Here is a 16111-nt window from a genome sequence, read left to right as displayed (position 1 = left end):
TATTCGTTTTATGTTTTTCTTTTTTGTTTATTCCAAAGCACGATTTTTATTTTGATCTATATTTTATATTGTTATATAGGATATGTCTATATGTTAATATAATAATAGTTATTTGTTAAAAAACCTGGTCAGACACCCCTGGTGCCCATCAATCGACCCCGAGTTGTCGGTCACATGACATGGACCTCCTCCACCTCAGTTTCTGCCTTGTCTGGTGCTACTTGCCTTAGAAGTACTTATGAGTATACAGGTCACGATAGGGGTACTTCCTGCTGCCCATGATGAGAATAACTTATAGGTTTATATTTTTTAAATTGATTAATTTTCTGATGGTAACAAATGTAATAGTTATCAATAGAAAGTCTTGATATCACTAACAATGTATATACATATGTCTTAAAGGATTACATGGAAATATAATGCCTTTAACATTACTACATTGCTTTGGATTGACATTTTATACTGATTTTTGTTTTCACTATATATCCTTCACACATGCTTTTTTTTACTTGCAAAAAACACACTGATTTCCATGTGTCTTGTAGCCTTTTTCTGTTTTTTTTTTTTGTTTTTTTTTAGACAAGCCTTTTTCATATGTTATTTTTAGCCATTTTTCCTATATAGAAACCTATGGAGAAATCACACTATTAAAAAAAAAAAAAAAAAGGAAAAAGTAATCTACAAAAAAACATGTACCATTTCTAGTGCATAAGTGTCTTTTATTTTTAACCTCTTCATGACCCTGCATTTAATTTTTTTTTATTTTTTATGCTCACATTCTAAGACCCCCACAGCCCGCTCCCAACTTTTGGAACAAAATGTTCAGAACGCTGGGGCAGTGGAGTACCCCTTTAAATGGGCACTGTCATGAAAACAAAAAATTGATATGTTGTAGTACTTAAGTACTACAACATATCTCTAATATAGTTTAATTTAAAAAAGTGATTTTAAAACAGTTTAAAATCACTTATAAATTCGGCCACTAGGGGTCGCCCTCCTAGTGGCCGAATGCATTCTGCAGTGACGTCACTACAGAATTTCGACTCATTTCAGCCGGGCAAATGAGTCGAAATTCATTCACTGCGTGCTGGCTTCCTGTCTGTCAATCAAACAGGCAGGAAGCCAGCGCAGTAAAGTCCAGGAGCAGCCGCCCTGGCCGCAGCAGGCACGCAGCCTGTACCTCAGCCCAGTTGGAGTCTGCACTCTCTCTGCAGACTCCGGTAACTGAATTGGATTCCCCGGCACGTCCTGCATCTGGATTCCCCGTTTCTCCGCAGCTCGCCGCGCAGTGCAGAGTTCGCGGTCCCGGCTTCTTCTATCCATCTGAGCGACCGGAGGTGAGGGGAGGGGGGTGGGGGCGGGCGGTTTGTATGAATGGGTGCCTCCAGTTGTTTCCCCACTACAACTGCCAGCATGCCCTGTAAGCCAATAGATGTCAGGGCATGCTGGGAGTTGTAGTTGTGAAACAGCTGGAGGCACCCTGTTAGAACTAAGGGCGGAAGTCCCCCCCAGCAGGCATCAGTGACGTGGTGCCTGCTGGGGAAGTCTGCCTGGTAGTGAGCACACTACCAAGCAGACAAAATGCCATTTATTAGTCAATAAATATAAAAATAAAGGCAGGGAGGGGGTTAGGGATAGAAGGGCAATAGGCAGGGACAGAAAAAAAAAAAAAGAGGGTTGGTGGGAGCTACCCTTTAACGATATTAAACCCACCTGGTGCTGAAAAGTTGAGGTAAACCAAATACCCATGAAAAGCAGAAGAGTCATGTGGATGACTCCTTTTGGTTTTTATTACTCTGCTAGACATCAGCTTTATGCATTGAATTTAACCCCATAAGGACGCAGCCCATTTGGGCCTTAAGGACGCAGAATTTTTTTTTTTACGTTTTCATTTTTTCCTCCTCGCCTTCAAAAAATCATAACTCTTTTATATTTTCATCCACAGACTAGTATGAGGGCTTGTTTTTTGCGCGACCAGTTGTCCATTGTAATGCCATCACTCACTTTACCATAAAATGTATGGTGCAACCAAAAAAATACTATTTGTGTGGGGAAATTATAAAGAAAACCGCAATTTTGCTAATTTTGGAAGGTTTCGTTTTCACGCCGTACAATTTACAGTAAAAGTGACATGTGTTCTTTATTCTTTGGGTCAATACGATTAAAATGATACCCATGATAACATACTTTTCTATTACTGTTGCGCTTAAAAAATCACAAACTTTTTAACCAAATTAGTACGTGTCACGATTCGGCTGGCTGGAGGTGGATCCTCTGTGCCAGAGAGGGATTGGCGTGGACCGTGTTGGTGGACCGGTTCTAAGTTGCTACTGGTATTCACCAGAGCCCGCCGCAAAGCGGGATGGTCTTGCAGCGGCGGTAGCAACCAGGTCGTATCCACCAGCAACGGCTCAACCTCTCTGACTGCTGAAGATAAGCGCGGTACAAGGGAGTAGACAAGAGCAAGGTCGGACGTAGCAGAAGGTCAGGGCAGGCAGCAAGGATCGTAGTCAGGGGCAACGGCAGGAGGTCTGGAACACAGGCTAGGAACACACAAGGAAACGCTTTCACTGGCACAATGGCAACAAGATCCGGCGAGGGAGTGCAGGGGAAGTGAGGTATAAGTAGGGAGTGCACAGGTGAACATACTGATTAAGCCTGCTGCGCCAATCAGTGGCGCAGTGGCCCTTTAAATTGCAGAGACCCGGCGCGCACGCGCCGTAAGGAGTGGGGCCGCGCACGCCGGGACAAGACAGACGGGGAACGGGTCAGGTACGGGAGCCGGGATGCGCATCGCGAGCGGGCGCCTCCCGCATCGCGAATCACATCCCGGCTGGGAGTGATATTGCAGCGCACCCGGTCAGCAGGTCTGACCGGGGCGCTGCGAATGAGAGGATGCTGCGAGCGCTCCGGGGAGGAGCGTGGACCCGGAGCGCTCGGCGTAACAGTACGCTTAAGATCCCCCTATTTTGAAGACCTATAACTTTTTCATTTTTCCGTATAAGCGGCGGTATGAGGGCTCATTTTTTGCACCGTGATCTGTACTTTTTATTGATACCATATTTGCTTATATAAAACTTTTAATACATTTTTAATTAATTTTTTTTTGGAATAAAATGTTATAAAAAGCAGCTATGTTATAAAAGCAGCTATTTTTTTTTTTACGTTCACGCCGTTCACCGTACGGTATCATTAACATTTTATTTTAATAGTTCAGATATTTATGCACGCGGCGATACCAAATATGTATATAAAATATTTTTTAACACTTTTTGGGGGTCAAATAGGGAAAAGGGGGCAATTTACATTTTTATTGGGGGAGAGGGTTTTTCACATTTTTTTACTTTATTTTTTTACTTATTTTTACTTTTATTTTTACACTTTAATAGTTCCCATAGGGGACTATTTAAAGCAATCATTCGATTTCTAATCCTGTTCAGTGCTATGTATTGGACATAGCACTGATCAGGGTTATCGGTCATCTTCTGCTCTGGTCTGCAGGAAGGCAGATCAGAGCAGAAGACTCCCGGAAGACAGTGGAAGCAGGCGAGGGGACCTCCGGCTGCTGTGCTGGATGATCGGATCGCCGCGGCAGCGCTGCGGGCGATCCGATCATCCAATTAAGTGACCGCGATCTGTATTGATCACGGCATCTGAGGGGTTAATGGCGGACATCCGCGGGATCGATCTACAGCCGGGACCTGCCGCGCATGATCCGGTTATGCTTAGGACGTAAATGTGTGTCCTGGTGTGTTAAGTACCGCATCACCAGGACGTACATTTACGTCCTTCGTCGTTAAAGGGGTACTCCCGTGGAAAACTTTTTTTTTTTAAATCAACTGGTGCCAGAAAGTTAAACCGATTTGTAAATTACTTCCATTAAAAAATCTTAATCCTTCCAGTCCATTTTAGGGGCCGTATACTACAGAGGAAATGCTTTACTTTTTAGATTTCTCTGACGTCATGACCACAGTGCTCTCTGCTGACCTCTGCTGTCCAGAGCAGGACAGTTTCTTCTGCTCTGGACAGTTCCTAAAATGGACAGCAGAGGTCAGCAGAGAGCACTGTGGTCATGACATCAGAGAAATCTAAAAAGTAAAGCATTTCCTCTGTAGTATACAGCCCCTAAAAAGGACTGGAAGGATTACGATTTTTTAATAGAAGTAATTTACAAATCTGTTTAACTTTCTGGCACCAGTTGATTTAAAAAGAAAAAAAAAAGTTTTCCACCAGAGTACCCCTTTAATTTATATCCTTTATATATCTTGTTGATTGAGCTACATACGCTAACATGATACAATGATGCCTGTTACTATATATTCTCATGTTGGCCAATTTGTTGATTTTCCTCCAAGTATAACTCTATGGCTACACTGCACTTGGTCAGGTTTGGGAGTAACTTAGCCCTTCTCATTGGCTCCCAATATGTAGGCATTATACAATACATGCAGTGTGCAGTACAGTGATCCCTCAACTTACAATGGCCTCAACATACAATAGTTTCAACATACAGTGGTCTTTTCTGGACCATTGTAACTTGAAACCAGACTCAACATACAATGCTATGGAATCTGCAAAACATGCCAATGGCTGGAAGAACTGACCAATCAGAATGGGCATTCACTGGTAAAACCCCTGTATTCCTAAAGTGCATGCACTGACTGGCTGTCTGGTAGCGCCCCCTACAGTACAGGGAGGTATTACATGTTCTGTACTACTTTTAACCTATGCCATGGTTAGCTGCTTGGACACCAGGTAATGCCAGCTCCATTTTACTTTTTTAGGACATTGCGTGTACTGTACAGGACCCTAAAGAAGCTCCTGTCCTCTACATAGACCAGTGTTTCGCAACGAGAGTGCCTCCAGCTGTTGCAAAACTACAACTCCCAGCATGCCCCGACAGCTAAAGGCTGTCCGGGCATGCTGGGAGTTGTAGTTTTGCAACAGCTGGAGGCACTCTTGTTGCGAAACACTGGTCCATGCTGGAAGTTGTAGTTTTGCAACAGCTGGAGGCACCCTGGTTTGAAAACACTGACCTAGACAGTGATTTACACCTCCCAGCAGATCTTTCTTACTTTTATATGTAAGGACTTGCTTTATCTATATTAGTCATCTGCTTATTTTTCTTTAATCCTCACTTACTCCTATTTTTGGATGATATTTTGGGGCTTCAGAACCAATTACCAGGTTTTCATAGAGTTATGATCTCAACATACAATGGTCCCAACATACAATGGTCGTCCTGGAACCAATTAATATTGTAACTTGAGGTACTACTGTATGTTTATTATAGCGTGTACCACTTATAATATGAGGTACAAACTATAATAAACATACTATATACATCATTTATATTGCAGCATAGTGTATATACATGCATGACATTGTGAAATTGTCTTTATTTTTTTTATTGTCTTTATTATATTTTATGAATTACATTTAATAAATATATTAAATTTTTATCTATGCATTTGCAAACACTTTTTAGGTTTGGAATGTTGCATTTTTTCAGGCCCTTAGATATGATAGACAGTAGGTTGCGTTGTCAATAAAATGGTAAAAAATGTAAAGGATGTGCACCAAAGCTACTAAGGCTCTGTTCACCTTTGTGCTGATGCTGCCACATTTGTCAGGAAGAATATTGCAGAATGTAGAGCTATGACAGGTACCAACCAGCACTCTGGTCTATACTGATGAGGGACAAGGACCCCAAAACAGCTTGTGTACAGATGGGTGACCTGTAAGGCTGGGTTCACATATGTCTGGCATCCGACATAGGTCAACTCCGCCTAGATCATGACGCAACTGATGCCACAACTGATGACAATGATGATTGTTTCCCCATTGCAAGCTGCGTTCCTCTGTCTGGTGTCCTCCGGCGTGTCCAACCATCTGGAGTCAAAATTGAGACGCTGGATGATTGTGAACTGTCCCATTCAAATGAATGGGATCAGTTCTAGCATCCGTTTCACTCTACTGCATGCCAGAAGGAAACTATGCCGGACGCCTGATATATGTGAACCCAGCCTAACATGCCTAGTGAAAGTACCTAAGTCTTGAAATCTATATCTTTTTAGCTAGCCAAAAGGTATCATTGCTACCCACTTATCTTCTTTCTTCCTATCTAACTTTTAGTGGAGAATCTGGTTTGCTTTGCATAATATACCTTTATAGGTTAATAATTGTTTTTGTTGAGGGGATAGAAAGGCATTTAGAGTGCACCTATTTTATATGTGGGAAGGTATGCATGTCTATGTTGTAGCTTAGGGGACTTAGACACATGCTCCCATTCATGACAATTGTCCTACCCTCCTCCATCCCCTTCACTCTCCTCCTCCTCCTCATCTCTCTGTCCTAGGATCTTCCACAGACAGGAGAGCAGGGTGGTGGGGCCAGGCCTCTCACAGTTCTGCAAGTGTGTGTATGTGTGTCTGTGTGTGTATGTGTCTGTGTGTGTCTGTGTGTGTATGTGTCTGTGTGTGTATGTGTCTATGTGTGTGTGTATGTATGTGTGTGTATGTGTGTATATGTGTGTATATGTGTGTATGTGTGTGTATGTATGTGTGTGTATGTATGTGTGTGTATGTATGTGTGTCTGTATGTGTGTCTGTATGTGTGTGTGTATGTATGTATGTATGTGTGTATGTGTGTGTATATGTGTGTATGTATGTGTGTATGTGTGTGTGTGTATGTATGTATGTATGTATGTGTGTATGTGTGTGTGCCTGTGTGTGTGTGTATGTATGTGTATGTGTGTCTGTGTGTGTATGTATGTATGTATGTATGTGTATGTGTGTGTATGTATGTGTGTATGTATGTGTGTGTGTGTATGTGTCTATGTGTGTATGTGTGTGTGCATGTATGTGTGTGTATGTTTGTGTATTTGTGTGTGTGTGTATGTGTGCGTATGTATGTGTGTGTGTGTATGTGTGTGTGTGTGTGTGTATGTATGTATGTGTGTATGTGTGTGTATATGTGTGTGTGTACGTGTGTGTATGTATGTGTGTGTGTATGTATGTGTATATGTGTGTATGTATGTATGTGTGTATGTGTGTGTGTTAAGGAGGGGGTGGAGGAAGCTGCACACACAGAATAGGCATGTGTAGGGGTCCGATATGTTTCACTCTTTTTGTGCATTGACTTTAATGGTAGACACAATAATTGGGGAAGATTTATCAAAACCTGTCCAGAGGAAAAGTTGCCCAGTTGCCCATAGCAACCAATCAGATCGCTTCTTTCATTTTGCAGCGGCCTTGTTAAAAATGAAAGTAGTGATCTGATTGGTTGCTATGGGCAACTGGGAAACTTTTCCTCTGGACAGGTTTTGATAAATCTCCCCCAATAGAACTTGGTTTCTATCTATTTGATACAAATGTGTACAATACTATGGCTTGCAATGAGAGTCCACTTGTCATTGATACAACCCACCTTTAAAAATTATTGGGGACATTAATGGAATAAAAAAATGTATTTTATAGGAACAAAATGATAAGTAGTAGGTAACCAACCTCAATATGAACAGAGGCTTAAGTGCACATTACAGAATAGGTCAGTGGTCTCCAAACTGCGGCTCTCCAGATGTTGCAAAACTACAACTCCCAGCATGCACGAACAGCCGTTGGCTGTCCGGGCATGCTGGGAGTTGTAGTTTTGCAACATCTGGAGGGCCACAGTTTGGAGACCACTGGAATAGGTCTTAGGGAGACATTTATCAATGTTGGCTGTAGGATGCAGTTTTCCCTGACAGATTTTTTTTTTTTTGGCACCAAATTTACTATAGAGGTGCACGGTATTAATAAATATAGCACCTTTCAAATTTTAGCTCAGCTTACGCTGTCTCCAGCCACAATGAAAAGTTTGCCTTGATATGGAATGAATTTGTGGTTTGTTTAAGGTTGATGCGCCATTTTATTCACCCTTTTACCAGAGGGGGCAAATAATAAATATGGTCTGCTGCTTGGGAAAGTGCCCACAGCTGGATTTCACAGTCAGTTTTAAAAAAAGGGCATATACGAAAAAGGCGCATTAAGAAACTGCACCCACAGATGCACCATTTTGCCATCACAAAAACAGCATAAACGCAATAGTAAATGTCCCTCTATATGTATTCAACTTCTTAAGGACGTAGGGCGTACCTGTACACCCTACGCCCGGTCCCGGTATTTAAAACGGGGTCACGCCGTGACCCCGCGTCATACCCTGAGCTAATAGCGTGCGGCACCGATCGTTGTGCCGCACGCTATTAACCCTTTAGACACTGTGATCAAAGTTGATCGCCCCATCTAAAATTTAAGTGAAAGCTTCCCGGCAGCTCAGTCGGGCTGATTGGGACTATCGCGATAAAATCGCGATGTCCTGATCAGCTAGCACGCGAGCGGAGGTCCCCTTACCTTGCTCCGTCACGTCCGATCGACGTGTGATTGCTCCAAGCCTGAGATACAGGCTTGAGCAATCGACTGCCTATGGCTTTGCAGGGATCAGTGTAATAGATTAGTGTGTGCAGTGTTATAGGCCCCTATGGGAGATATAACACTGCAAAAAAAAAAAAAAGTGAAAAAAAAAAGTTAATAAAGGTCATTTATCCCCTTCCCTAATAAAAGTTTGAATCACCCTTATTTTCCCATAGAAAAAAACAGTGTTAGGGTGCGTTCCCACAGGGCGTATACGCAGCGTATTTGACGCTGCACAAAAGTTACGGCAGCAGCGGGAAATTGTCATCTTCTGACCCCCTATACCTTTTTTATTTTTCCGCGTACGGAGCGGTATGAGAGCAATTTTTTTGCGCCTTAATCTGAAGTTTTTATCGGTACCATTTTTTTATTGATCAGACTTTTTGATCGCTTAATTTTTTCATGATATAAAAAGTGACCAAAAATACGCTATTTTGGACTTTGGAATTTATTTGCACGTACGCCATTGCCCGTGCGGTTTAATTAACAATATATTTTTATAATTCGGACATTTCCTCACACGGCGATACCACATATGTTTATTTTTATTTAGGGTGCATTCCCACAGGGCGTATACGCAGCGTATTTGACGCTGCGCAAAAGTTACGGCAGCAGCGGGAAATACGCTGCGTATTCCTTGCTCACTATACACACAGGGCTTTCCGGCGGCAGCCCTATGTGTGCAGTGAGTTTTGGAGGCGGAGCCGCGCGTCACAGACACGCCGGCACACGGCCCCGCCTCTAAAACTCACTACACACATAGGGCTGCCGCCGGAAAGCCCTGTGTGTATAGTGAGCAAGGAATACGCAGCGTATTTCCCGCTGCTGCCATAACTTTTGCGCAGCGTCAAATACGCTGCGTATACGCCCTGTGGGAATGCACCCTAAATAAAAATAAACATATGTGGTATCGCCGTGTGAGGAAATGTCCGAATTATAAAAATATATTGTTAATTAAACCGCACGGTCAATGGCGTACGTGCAAATAAATTCCAAAATCCAAAATAGCGTATTTTTGGTCACTTTTTATATCATGAAAAAATTAAGCGATCAAAAAGTCTGATCAATAAAAAAATGGTACCGATAAAAACTTCAGATTAAGGCGCAAAAAAATTGCTCTCACACCGCTCCGTACGCGGAAAAATAAAAAAGTTATAGGGGGTCAGAAGATGACAATTTTTAACGTATACATTTTCCTGCATGTAGTTATGATTTTTTCCAGAAGTACGACAAAATCAAACCTATATAAGTAGGAAATCATTTTAACCATATGGACCTACAGAATAAAGATAAGGTGCCATTTTTACCGAAAAATGCACTGCGTAGAAACGGAAACCCCCAAAAGTTACAAAATGGCATTTTTTCTTCAATTTTGTCGCACAATTAATTTTTTGCCGTTTTGCAGTGCATTTTTTGGTAAAATGACTAATGTCCCTGCAAAGCAGAATTGGTGGTGCAAAAAATAAGCCATCATAAGGAATTTTATGTGCAAAATTGAAAGCGTTATGATTTTTAGAAGGTGATGAGGAAAAAATTAAAATGCAAAAATGGAAAAACCCTGCGTCCTTAAGGGGTTAACTAGCCTCCGGGGCTGTGCCAGGTGGAATTCCTGATACTAGTCAGAAAAGAAAAAGCCGCCTTGTGTAGGGCATTGAACTTAGGACTGCAACTACAGACAGAGGACAAATTGTCAGGGTGAGAGGAGGGTTAAAAGCCTGACAGAATGCAAACTAATCACACCCAAGCTTGCTAGTGATACACAAGCCTCTTCTGGCAGCACCATTCATTCCAATGTTTGAAACTGAAAGTGGAAACACGGAAGTTCACGAGGACTAGAAAAGCCCATAGGAGGGACATGGATCCTTTGTGGTAATGCCTCTCACCCCATGGAGGGTTCCCACAGTTACAGCTGCAGTGTCAGTGACTGGAGCCACAGGCTTAACCATGGACTCTGTAAGGATAAAGCCTCTTCAAGACACCTCAAGATGACTACAACCCACCACCAGCACATATACCCACCTTCCAGACCATGGTAAATGGTAAGTAGACATCTCAGAGTGAAAGGCTTGGTCTTCAGTCCCAGCATGCGTCAACAGCTCCTGGCATGTAAAAGCTTATATGCAGCCTGTAGAGCCCAAAAGTAGTGGTGCCAGCCTAGGGGAAGTAGTGGTGCCAGCCTAGGGGAAGTAGTGGTGCCAGCCTAGGGGAAGTAGTGGTGCCAGCCCAGGGTAAGTAGTGGTGCCAGCCCAGGGTAAGTAGTGGTGCCAGCCCAGGGTAAGTAGTGGTGCCAGCCCAGGGTAAGTAGTGGTGCCAGCCCAGAAGAAGTAGTGGTGCCAGCCTAGGGGAAGTAGTGGTGCCAGTCCAGGAGAAGCAGTGGTGCCAGCCCAGGAGAAGTAGTGGTGCCAGCTCAGGGTAAGTAGTGGTGCCAGTCCAGGAGAAGCAGTGGTGCCAGCCCAGGAGAAGTAGTGGTGCCAGTCCAGGAGAAGCAGTGGTGCCAGCCCAGGAGAAGTAGTGGTGCCAGTCCAGGAGAAGCAGTGGTGCCAGCCCAGGAGAAGTAGTGGTGCCAGCCCGGGAGAAGCAGTGGAGTCCAGGTATAATCCTCCGCATGCAGTCCATGCTGCACTGTTAGGTTATATCCACCCTTGGCAGATTTGTTGCAGAAATGTCTGTGACTGTTCCATATATATATACAACACCATAGCAATGAATAAGACACATTGTAAGTGGCACCTTACATATATATATATATATATATATATATATATATATATACCCTGTTAGGTCGGGTGTCTCCAATGCTCCATTTATTAAGGCGTCTTGTCCTGTCAGTCCTCTATGTGCGGGTGTAGAAGTCACCAGCTTCTCCCTACAGGGGCAGGAGACAATCCTCGTGTAGGCATAGTCCCCACAGAGCGTGCAGGGGGAGGCAGTCTCCAGCACAGCTCCTTCTCCTCACACAGTCCTCACAAAGTGACAGTCTCTTCAGCTTCCTCGTTCACTTTATATTCGCTGTAAAGACGGGATTTTCCCACATTTTCATAACGAAACTTTTCCTCCTACTCTTTATGTGAAGCAATTGGTGTTTCTGGGAATCTGGATTTGTGAAAAGATAATGTAAATATTGTGCATTGTGCTGCTTTATATGTCTGATACAGTAAAGAAGTGTAGTATAAAGGACGTGTGGATACATAATAAATGAGTGCAGTGTACTGTATAGTATAATATCAGAGAACTGTATATACATATGTGTAGTGTACTGTATAGTATAATATCAGAGAACTGTATATACATATGTGTAGTGTACTGTATAGTATAATATCAGAGAACTGTATATACATATGTGTAGTGTATAGTATAATATCAGAGACCTGTATATACATATGTGTACTGTATAGTATAATATCAGAGAACTGTATATACATATGTGTAGTGTACTGTATAGTATAATATCAGAGAACTGTATATACATATGAGTGCAGTGTACTCAGGGGCGGACATATCGCTTGTGCAGCCGGTTCAGCTGCACAGGGGCCCAGCGTGGGAGGGGGCCCGCCCTCACACGCTGGGCCGGTCCTACCATCGGACCCAGTGCACAGGGCCGCCATCAGGGGGTAAACCCATACACTTGTATGGGGCCCGGAGCTTCAGGGAGGCCCGGACGTCCCTGTACTTTTTTTTTTCCGGCTAGACAGTGAGTGACTGCGACTGTCACTCACTGACTCCTGGCTGGGTACCCGTCAGAACTATGACCGGGCCTCATAGTCTGGGGGGCCCGCAGGACTATGAGGCCCGCTCTTTCTAAGGCGCAGGCCCCTTAAGAAGTACGGCAGGGCCGGACAGGCCAGGGGCTGATGGGAGTCGACGTGCCCCGCGCAGGCACGCACGTCTACTCCAGTCACCTGACCTGTCCCGGCGCGATCTCCAGTCCAGCAGCCTCCCGACGGATCCTCCCCATGCAGTGACACTCTGACAGGAGCAGCAGCTGCACCGAACCCCGGCAGGGTGAGTGAACGGGGTGTGTGGGGGGGGGGGGGGGTTGGATGGGGGCTATGTTGTTTGCAGACTACAATGGTGATGAGAGGTGCAGGGGAACTGGTGCTTGGGGTGTTATATGGGTGATGAGGGGGGGGGTTATGGGGGTAATGAGAGGTGCAGGGGGTGTTATGGGGGGATGAGAGGTGCAGGGGGGTGTTATGGGGGGATGAAAGGTGCATGGGGAGGTTATGGGGGTGATGAGAGGTGCAGGGGGTTATGGGGGTAATGAGAGGTGCAGGGGGGTGTTATGGGGGTAATGAGAGGTGCAGGGGGGTGTTATGTGGGTAATGAGAGGTGCAGGGGGGTGTTATGGGGGGGATGAGAGGTGCAGGGGGTGTTATGGGGGGATGAAAGGTGCATGGGGAGGTTATGGGGGGTGATGAGAGGTGCAGGGGGGTTATGGGGGTGATGAGAGATGCAGGGGGGGTTATGGGGGTGATGAGAGATGCAGGGGGTGTTATGGGAGTGATGAGAGATGCAGGGGGTGTTATGGGGGTGATGAGAGGGGGGGGTGTTACGGGGTGATGAGAGGTGCAGGGGGGGTTATGGGGGTGAAGAGAGGTGCAGGGGGGTGTTATGGGGGTGGTGAGAGATGCAGGGGGCATTATAATAGTGATGAGGAGAGGTGCGGTGGTTACAGTAGTGATGAGGAGAGGTGCGGGGGTTATAGTAGTGATGAGGAGAGGTGTGTGTGTGGGGGGTTATAGTAGTGATGAGGAGAGGTATGTGGGGGGGTTATAGTAGTGATGAGGAGAGGTGCGGGGGGGTTATAGTAGTGATGAGGAGAGGTGCGGGGGGGTTATAGTAGTGATGAGGAGAGGTGCGGGGGGGTTATAGTAGTGATGAGGAGAGGTGCAGGGGTTATAGTAGTGATGAGGAGAGGGGCAGGGGGGTTATAGTAGTGATGAGGAGAGGTGTGGGGAGTTATAGTAGTGATGAGGAGAGGTGCGGGGGGTTATAGTAGTGATGAGGAGAGGTGCAGGGGTTATAGTAGTGATGAGGAGAGGTGCGGGGGGTTATAGTAGTGATGAGGAGAGGTGCAGGGGTTATAGTAGTGATGAGGAGAGGTGCGGGGGGGTTATAGTAGTGATGAGGAGAGGTGTGGGGGGTTATAGTAGTGATGAGGAGAGGTGCGGGGGTTTATAGTAGTGATGAGGAGAGGTGCATGGGGGGTTATAGCAGTGATGAGGAGAGGTGCAGGGGTTATAGTAGTGATGAGGAGAGGTGTGGGGGGGTTAGAGTAGTGATGAGGAGAGGTGTGGGGGGGTTATAGTAGTGATGAGGAGAGGTGCGGGGGTGGTTATAGTAGTGTTGAGGAGAGGTTTGGCAGGGGTTATGGGGGTGATGAGGAATGATGAGGACACAGAGGATAAGAGGTATTATATTTAGTGGGTATAGTGTGTGGCAGGATTATATTTAGTGGGTACAGTGTATAGCAGTATTATATTCAGGGTACAGTGTGTGGCAGGATTATATTTAGTGGGTACAGTGTATAGCAGTATTATACTCAGGTTACAGTGTATAGCATTATTATATTCAGGGTACGGTGTGTGGCAGGATTATATTTAGTGGGCACAGTGTGTAGCAGTATTATATTCAGGGTACAGTGTATAGTATTATTATATTCAGTGTACAGTGTATAGCAGTATTATATTCAGGGTACAGTGTGTGGCAGTATTATATTTAGTGGGTACTATGTGTGGCAGTATTATATTCGGAGTACAGTGTGTGGCAGTATTATATTCAGGTTACAGTGTGTAGCAGGATTATATTTAGTGGATACAGTGTATAGCAGTATTATATTTAGTGGGTACAGTGTACAGCAGTATTGTATTCAGGTTACAGTGTCTGGCAATATTATATTTAGGGTACAGTGTGGGGCAGTATTTTATTTAGGGTATAGTGTGTGACAGTATTTTATTTAGGGTACTGTGTGGGACAGGATTATATTTAGTGGGTACAGTGAATAGCAGTATTATATTTAGTGGGTACAGTGTATGGCAGTATGCTATTCATGGTACAGTGTGTGGTAGTATTATATTCAGGGTACAGTGTGTGGCAGGATTATATTCAGGGTACAGTGTGTGGCAGGATTATATTTAGTGGGTACAGTGTATAGCAGTATTATATTCAGGGTACAGTGTGGGGCAGTATTTTATTTAGGTTACACTTTCTGGCAAGGTTATAATGATTACTGTCTTCATGCAGAGGATGAGGATCTGCTGACAAAGTGAGGAGCCAATGATGTCTGCATGTCAGACTTTGCAGAGAAGATGGAGCTGGGGGAAGACCTGGTCTCTGGACGAGATGAAGAAGAAAAGAAGACGTCACTCAGGTCACTGACATCATTGTGTGTTCTCATGACTGTCCCATCAGAGCTGTAGTCACTTGTAAGTTCTGCAGTGATGATGGGTAAAACTGTGTCCAATCTGTGTCTCTTCAGCTGTTACAAAACTACAACTCCCATTGCCTGATGCTCTCCAGACATGATGGGAGTTTTAGCTTTCCAACAGCTGGAGAACCACTTCAACCGAGGTGATCGGTGGGGGTCTCAGGCCTTGAGTTGTGTAAGGGGCCCCGAAATTTCTGATGGCAGCCCTGCCAGTGCACATATGACAGGGAAACCAGTCTTGCCCAGTCACTAAACTGCTACTTACATCTGCCCATGGGGACTTCCTGGCTGAGGTGCGTGCAGTGAGTGACGTCATCGCAAGCACCTGGACGCTGATGTCCAGCGCAGAGCGTGCGATGATGTCACTTATAGCGCGCACCTCTGCCAGGAAGTCCCCATGGGCAGATGTAAGTAGTGCAGGCCAGGTAAGAGTGTGTGGGTGAGTGAGAGTGTGTGTGTGTGTGTTTGTTTGTTGGGGTTAAGCTACGCTACCTTATGTGGGGAATCTATGCTACCTAATGTGGGGAATATATGCTATGCTACCTAATGTGGGGAATCTATGCTACCTAATGTGGGGAATATATGCTATGCTACCTAATGTGGGGAATCTATGCTACCTAATGTGGGGAATATATGCTATGCTACCTAATGTGGGGAATCTTTGCTACACTACCTAATGTGGGGAATATGTGCTACGCTACCTAATGTGGGGAATCTATGCCATGCTACCTAATGTGGGGAATATATGCTATGCTACGCTACCTAATGTGGGGCTACGCTACCTAATGTAGGGAATCTATGCTACGCTACCTAATGTGGGGAATATATGCTGCGCTACCTAATGTGGGGAATATATGCTACGCTACCTAATGTGGGGAAATTATGCTACGTTACCTAATGTGGGGAAACTATGCAATGCTACCTAATGTGGGGAATATATGCTACATAATGTGGGGAAACTATGCTACCTAATGTGGGGAATCTATGCTACCTAATGTGGGGGAACTGCTGCCTATCTAATGCAGATTAATGTGAGTTGCAGTGCAATTTTATGGCATATTACTTTTTTTTTTTTGGGGGGGGGGGGCCCAGGCACATTCTTTGCACAGGGGCCCTCTGTTGTCTGTGTCCGCCCCTGAGTGTACTGTATAGTATAATATCAGAGAACTGTATATACATATGTGTAGTGTACTGTATAGAATAATATCAGAGAACTGTATATACATATGTGTAG

The 16111-nt window shown here is 44.6% G+C and overlaps 1 protein-coding gene across 2 annotated transcripts in view; it reads left to right on the top strand.

The window, feature by feature from the left end:
* The window catches only part of LOC130274184 (uncharacterized), a 139652-nt gene that overhangs the window by 8698 nt on the left and 114843 nt on the right, over positions 1-16111 (top strand). Inside the window, exon 1 of one of the 2 annotated variants that reach the window (XM_056522206.1) lies at positions 9917-10489. The exons of the other annotated variant lie outside the window; for it this stretch is intronic. Within the exon in view, the coding sequence (XP_056378181.1) occupies positions 10480-10489 (10 nt within the window). The 5' untranslated portion in view covers positions 9917-10479. Of the gene's footprint in view, positions 1-9916; positions 10490-16111 lie in introns of those variants that run through there. 2 annotated transcript variants of the gene reach the window in all.

The sequence above is a fragment of the Hyla sarda genome, chromosome 5 (genome assembly GCF_029499605.1).
Source record: "Hyla sarda isolate aHylSar1 chromosome 5, aHylSar1.hap1, whole genome shotgun sequence".
NCBI classification, from domain to species: Eukaryota; Metazoa; Chordata; class Amphibia; order Anura; family Hylidae; genus Hyla; species Hyla sarda.
This window is presented reverse-complemented; position numbering and strand designations above follow the sequence as displayed.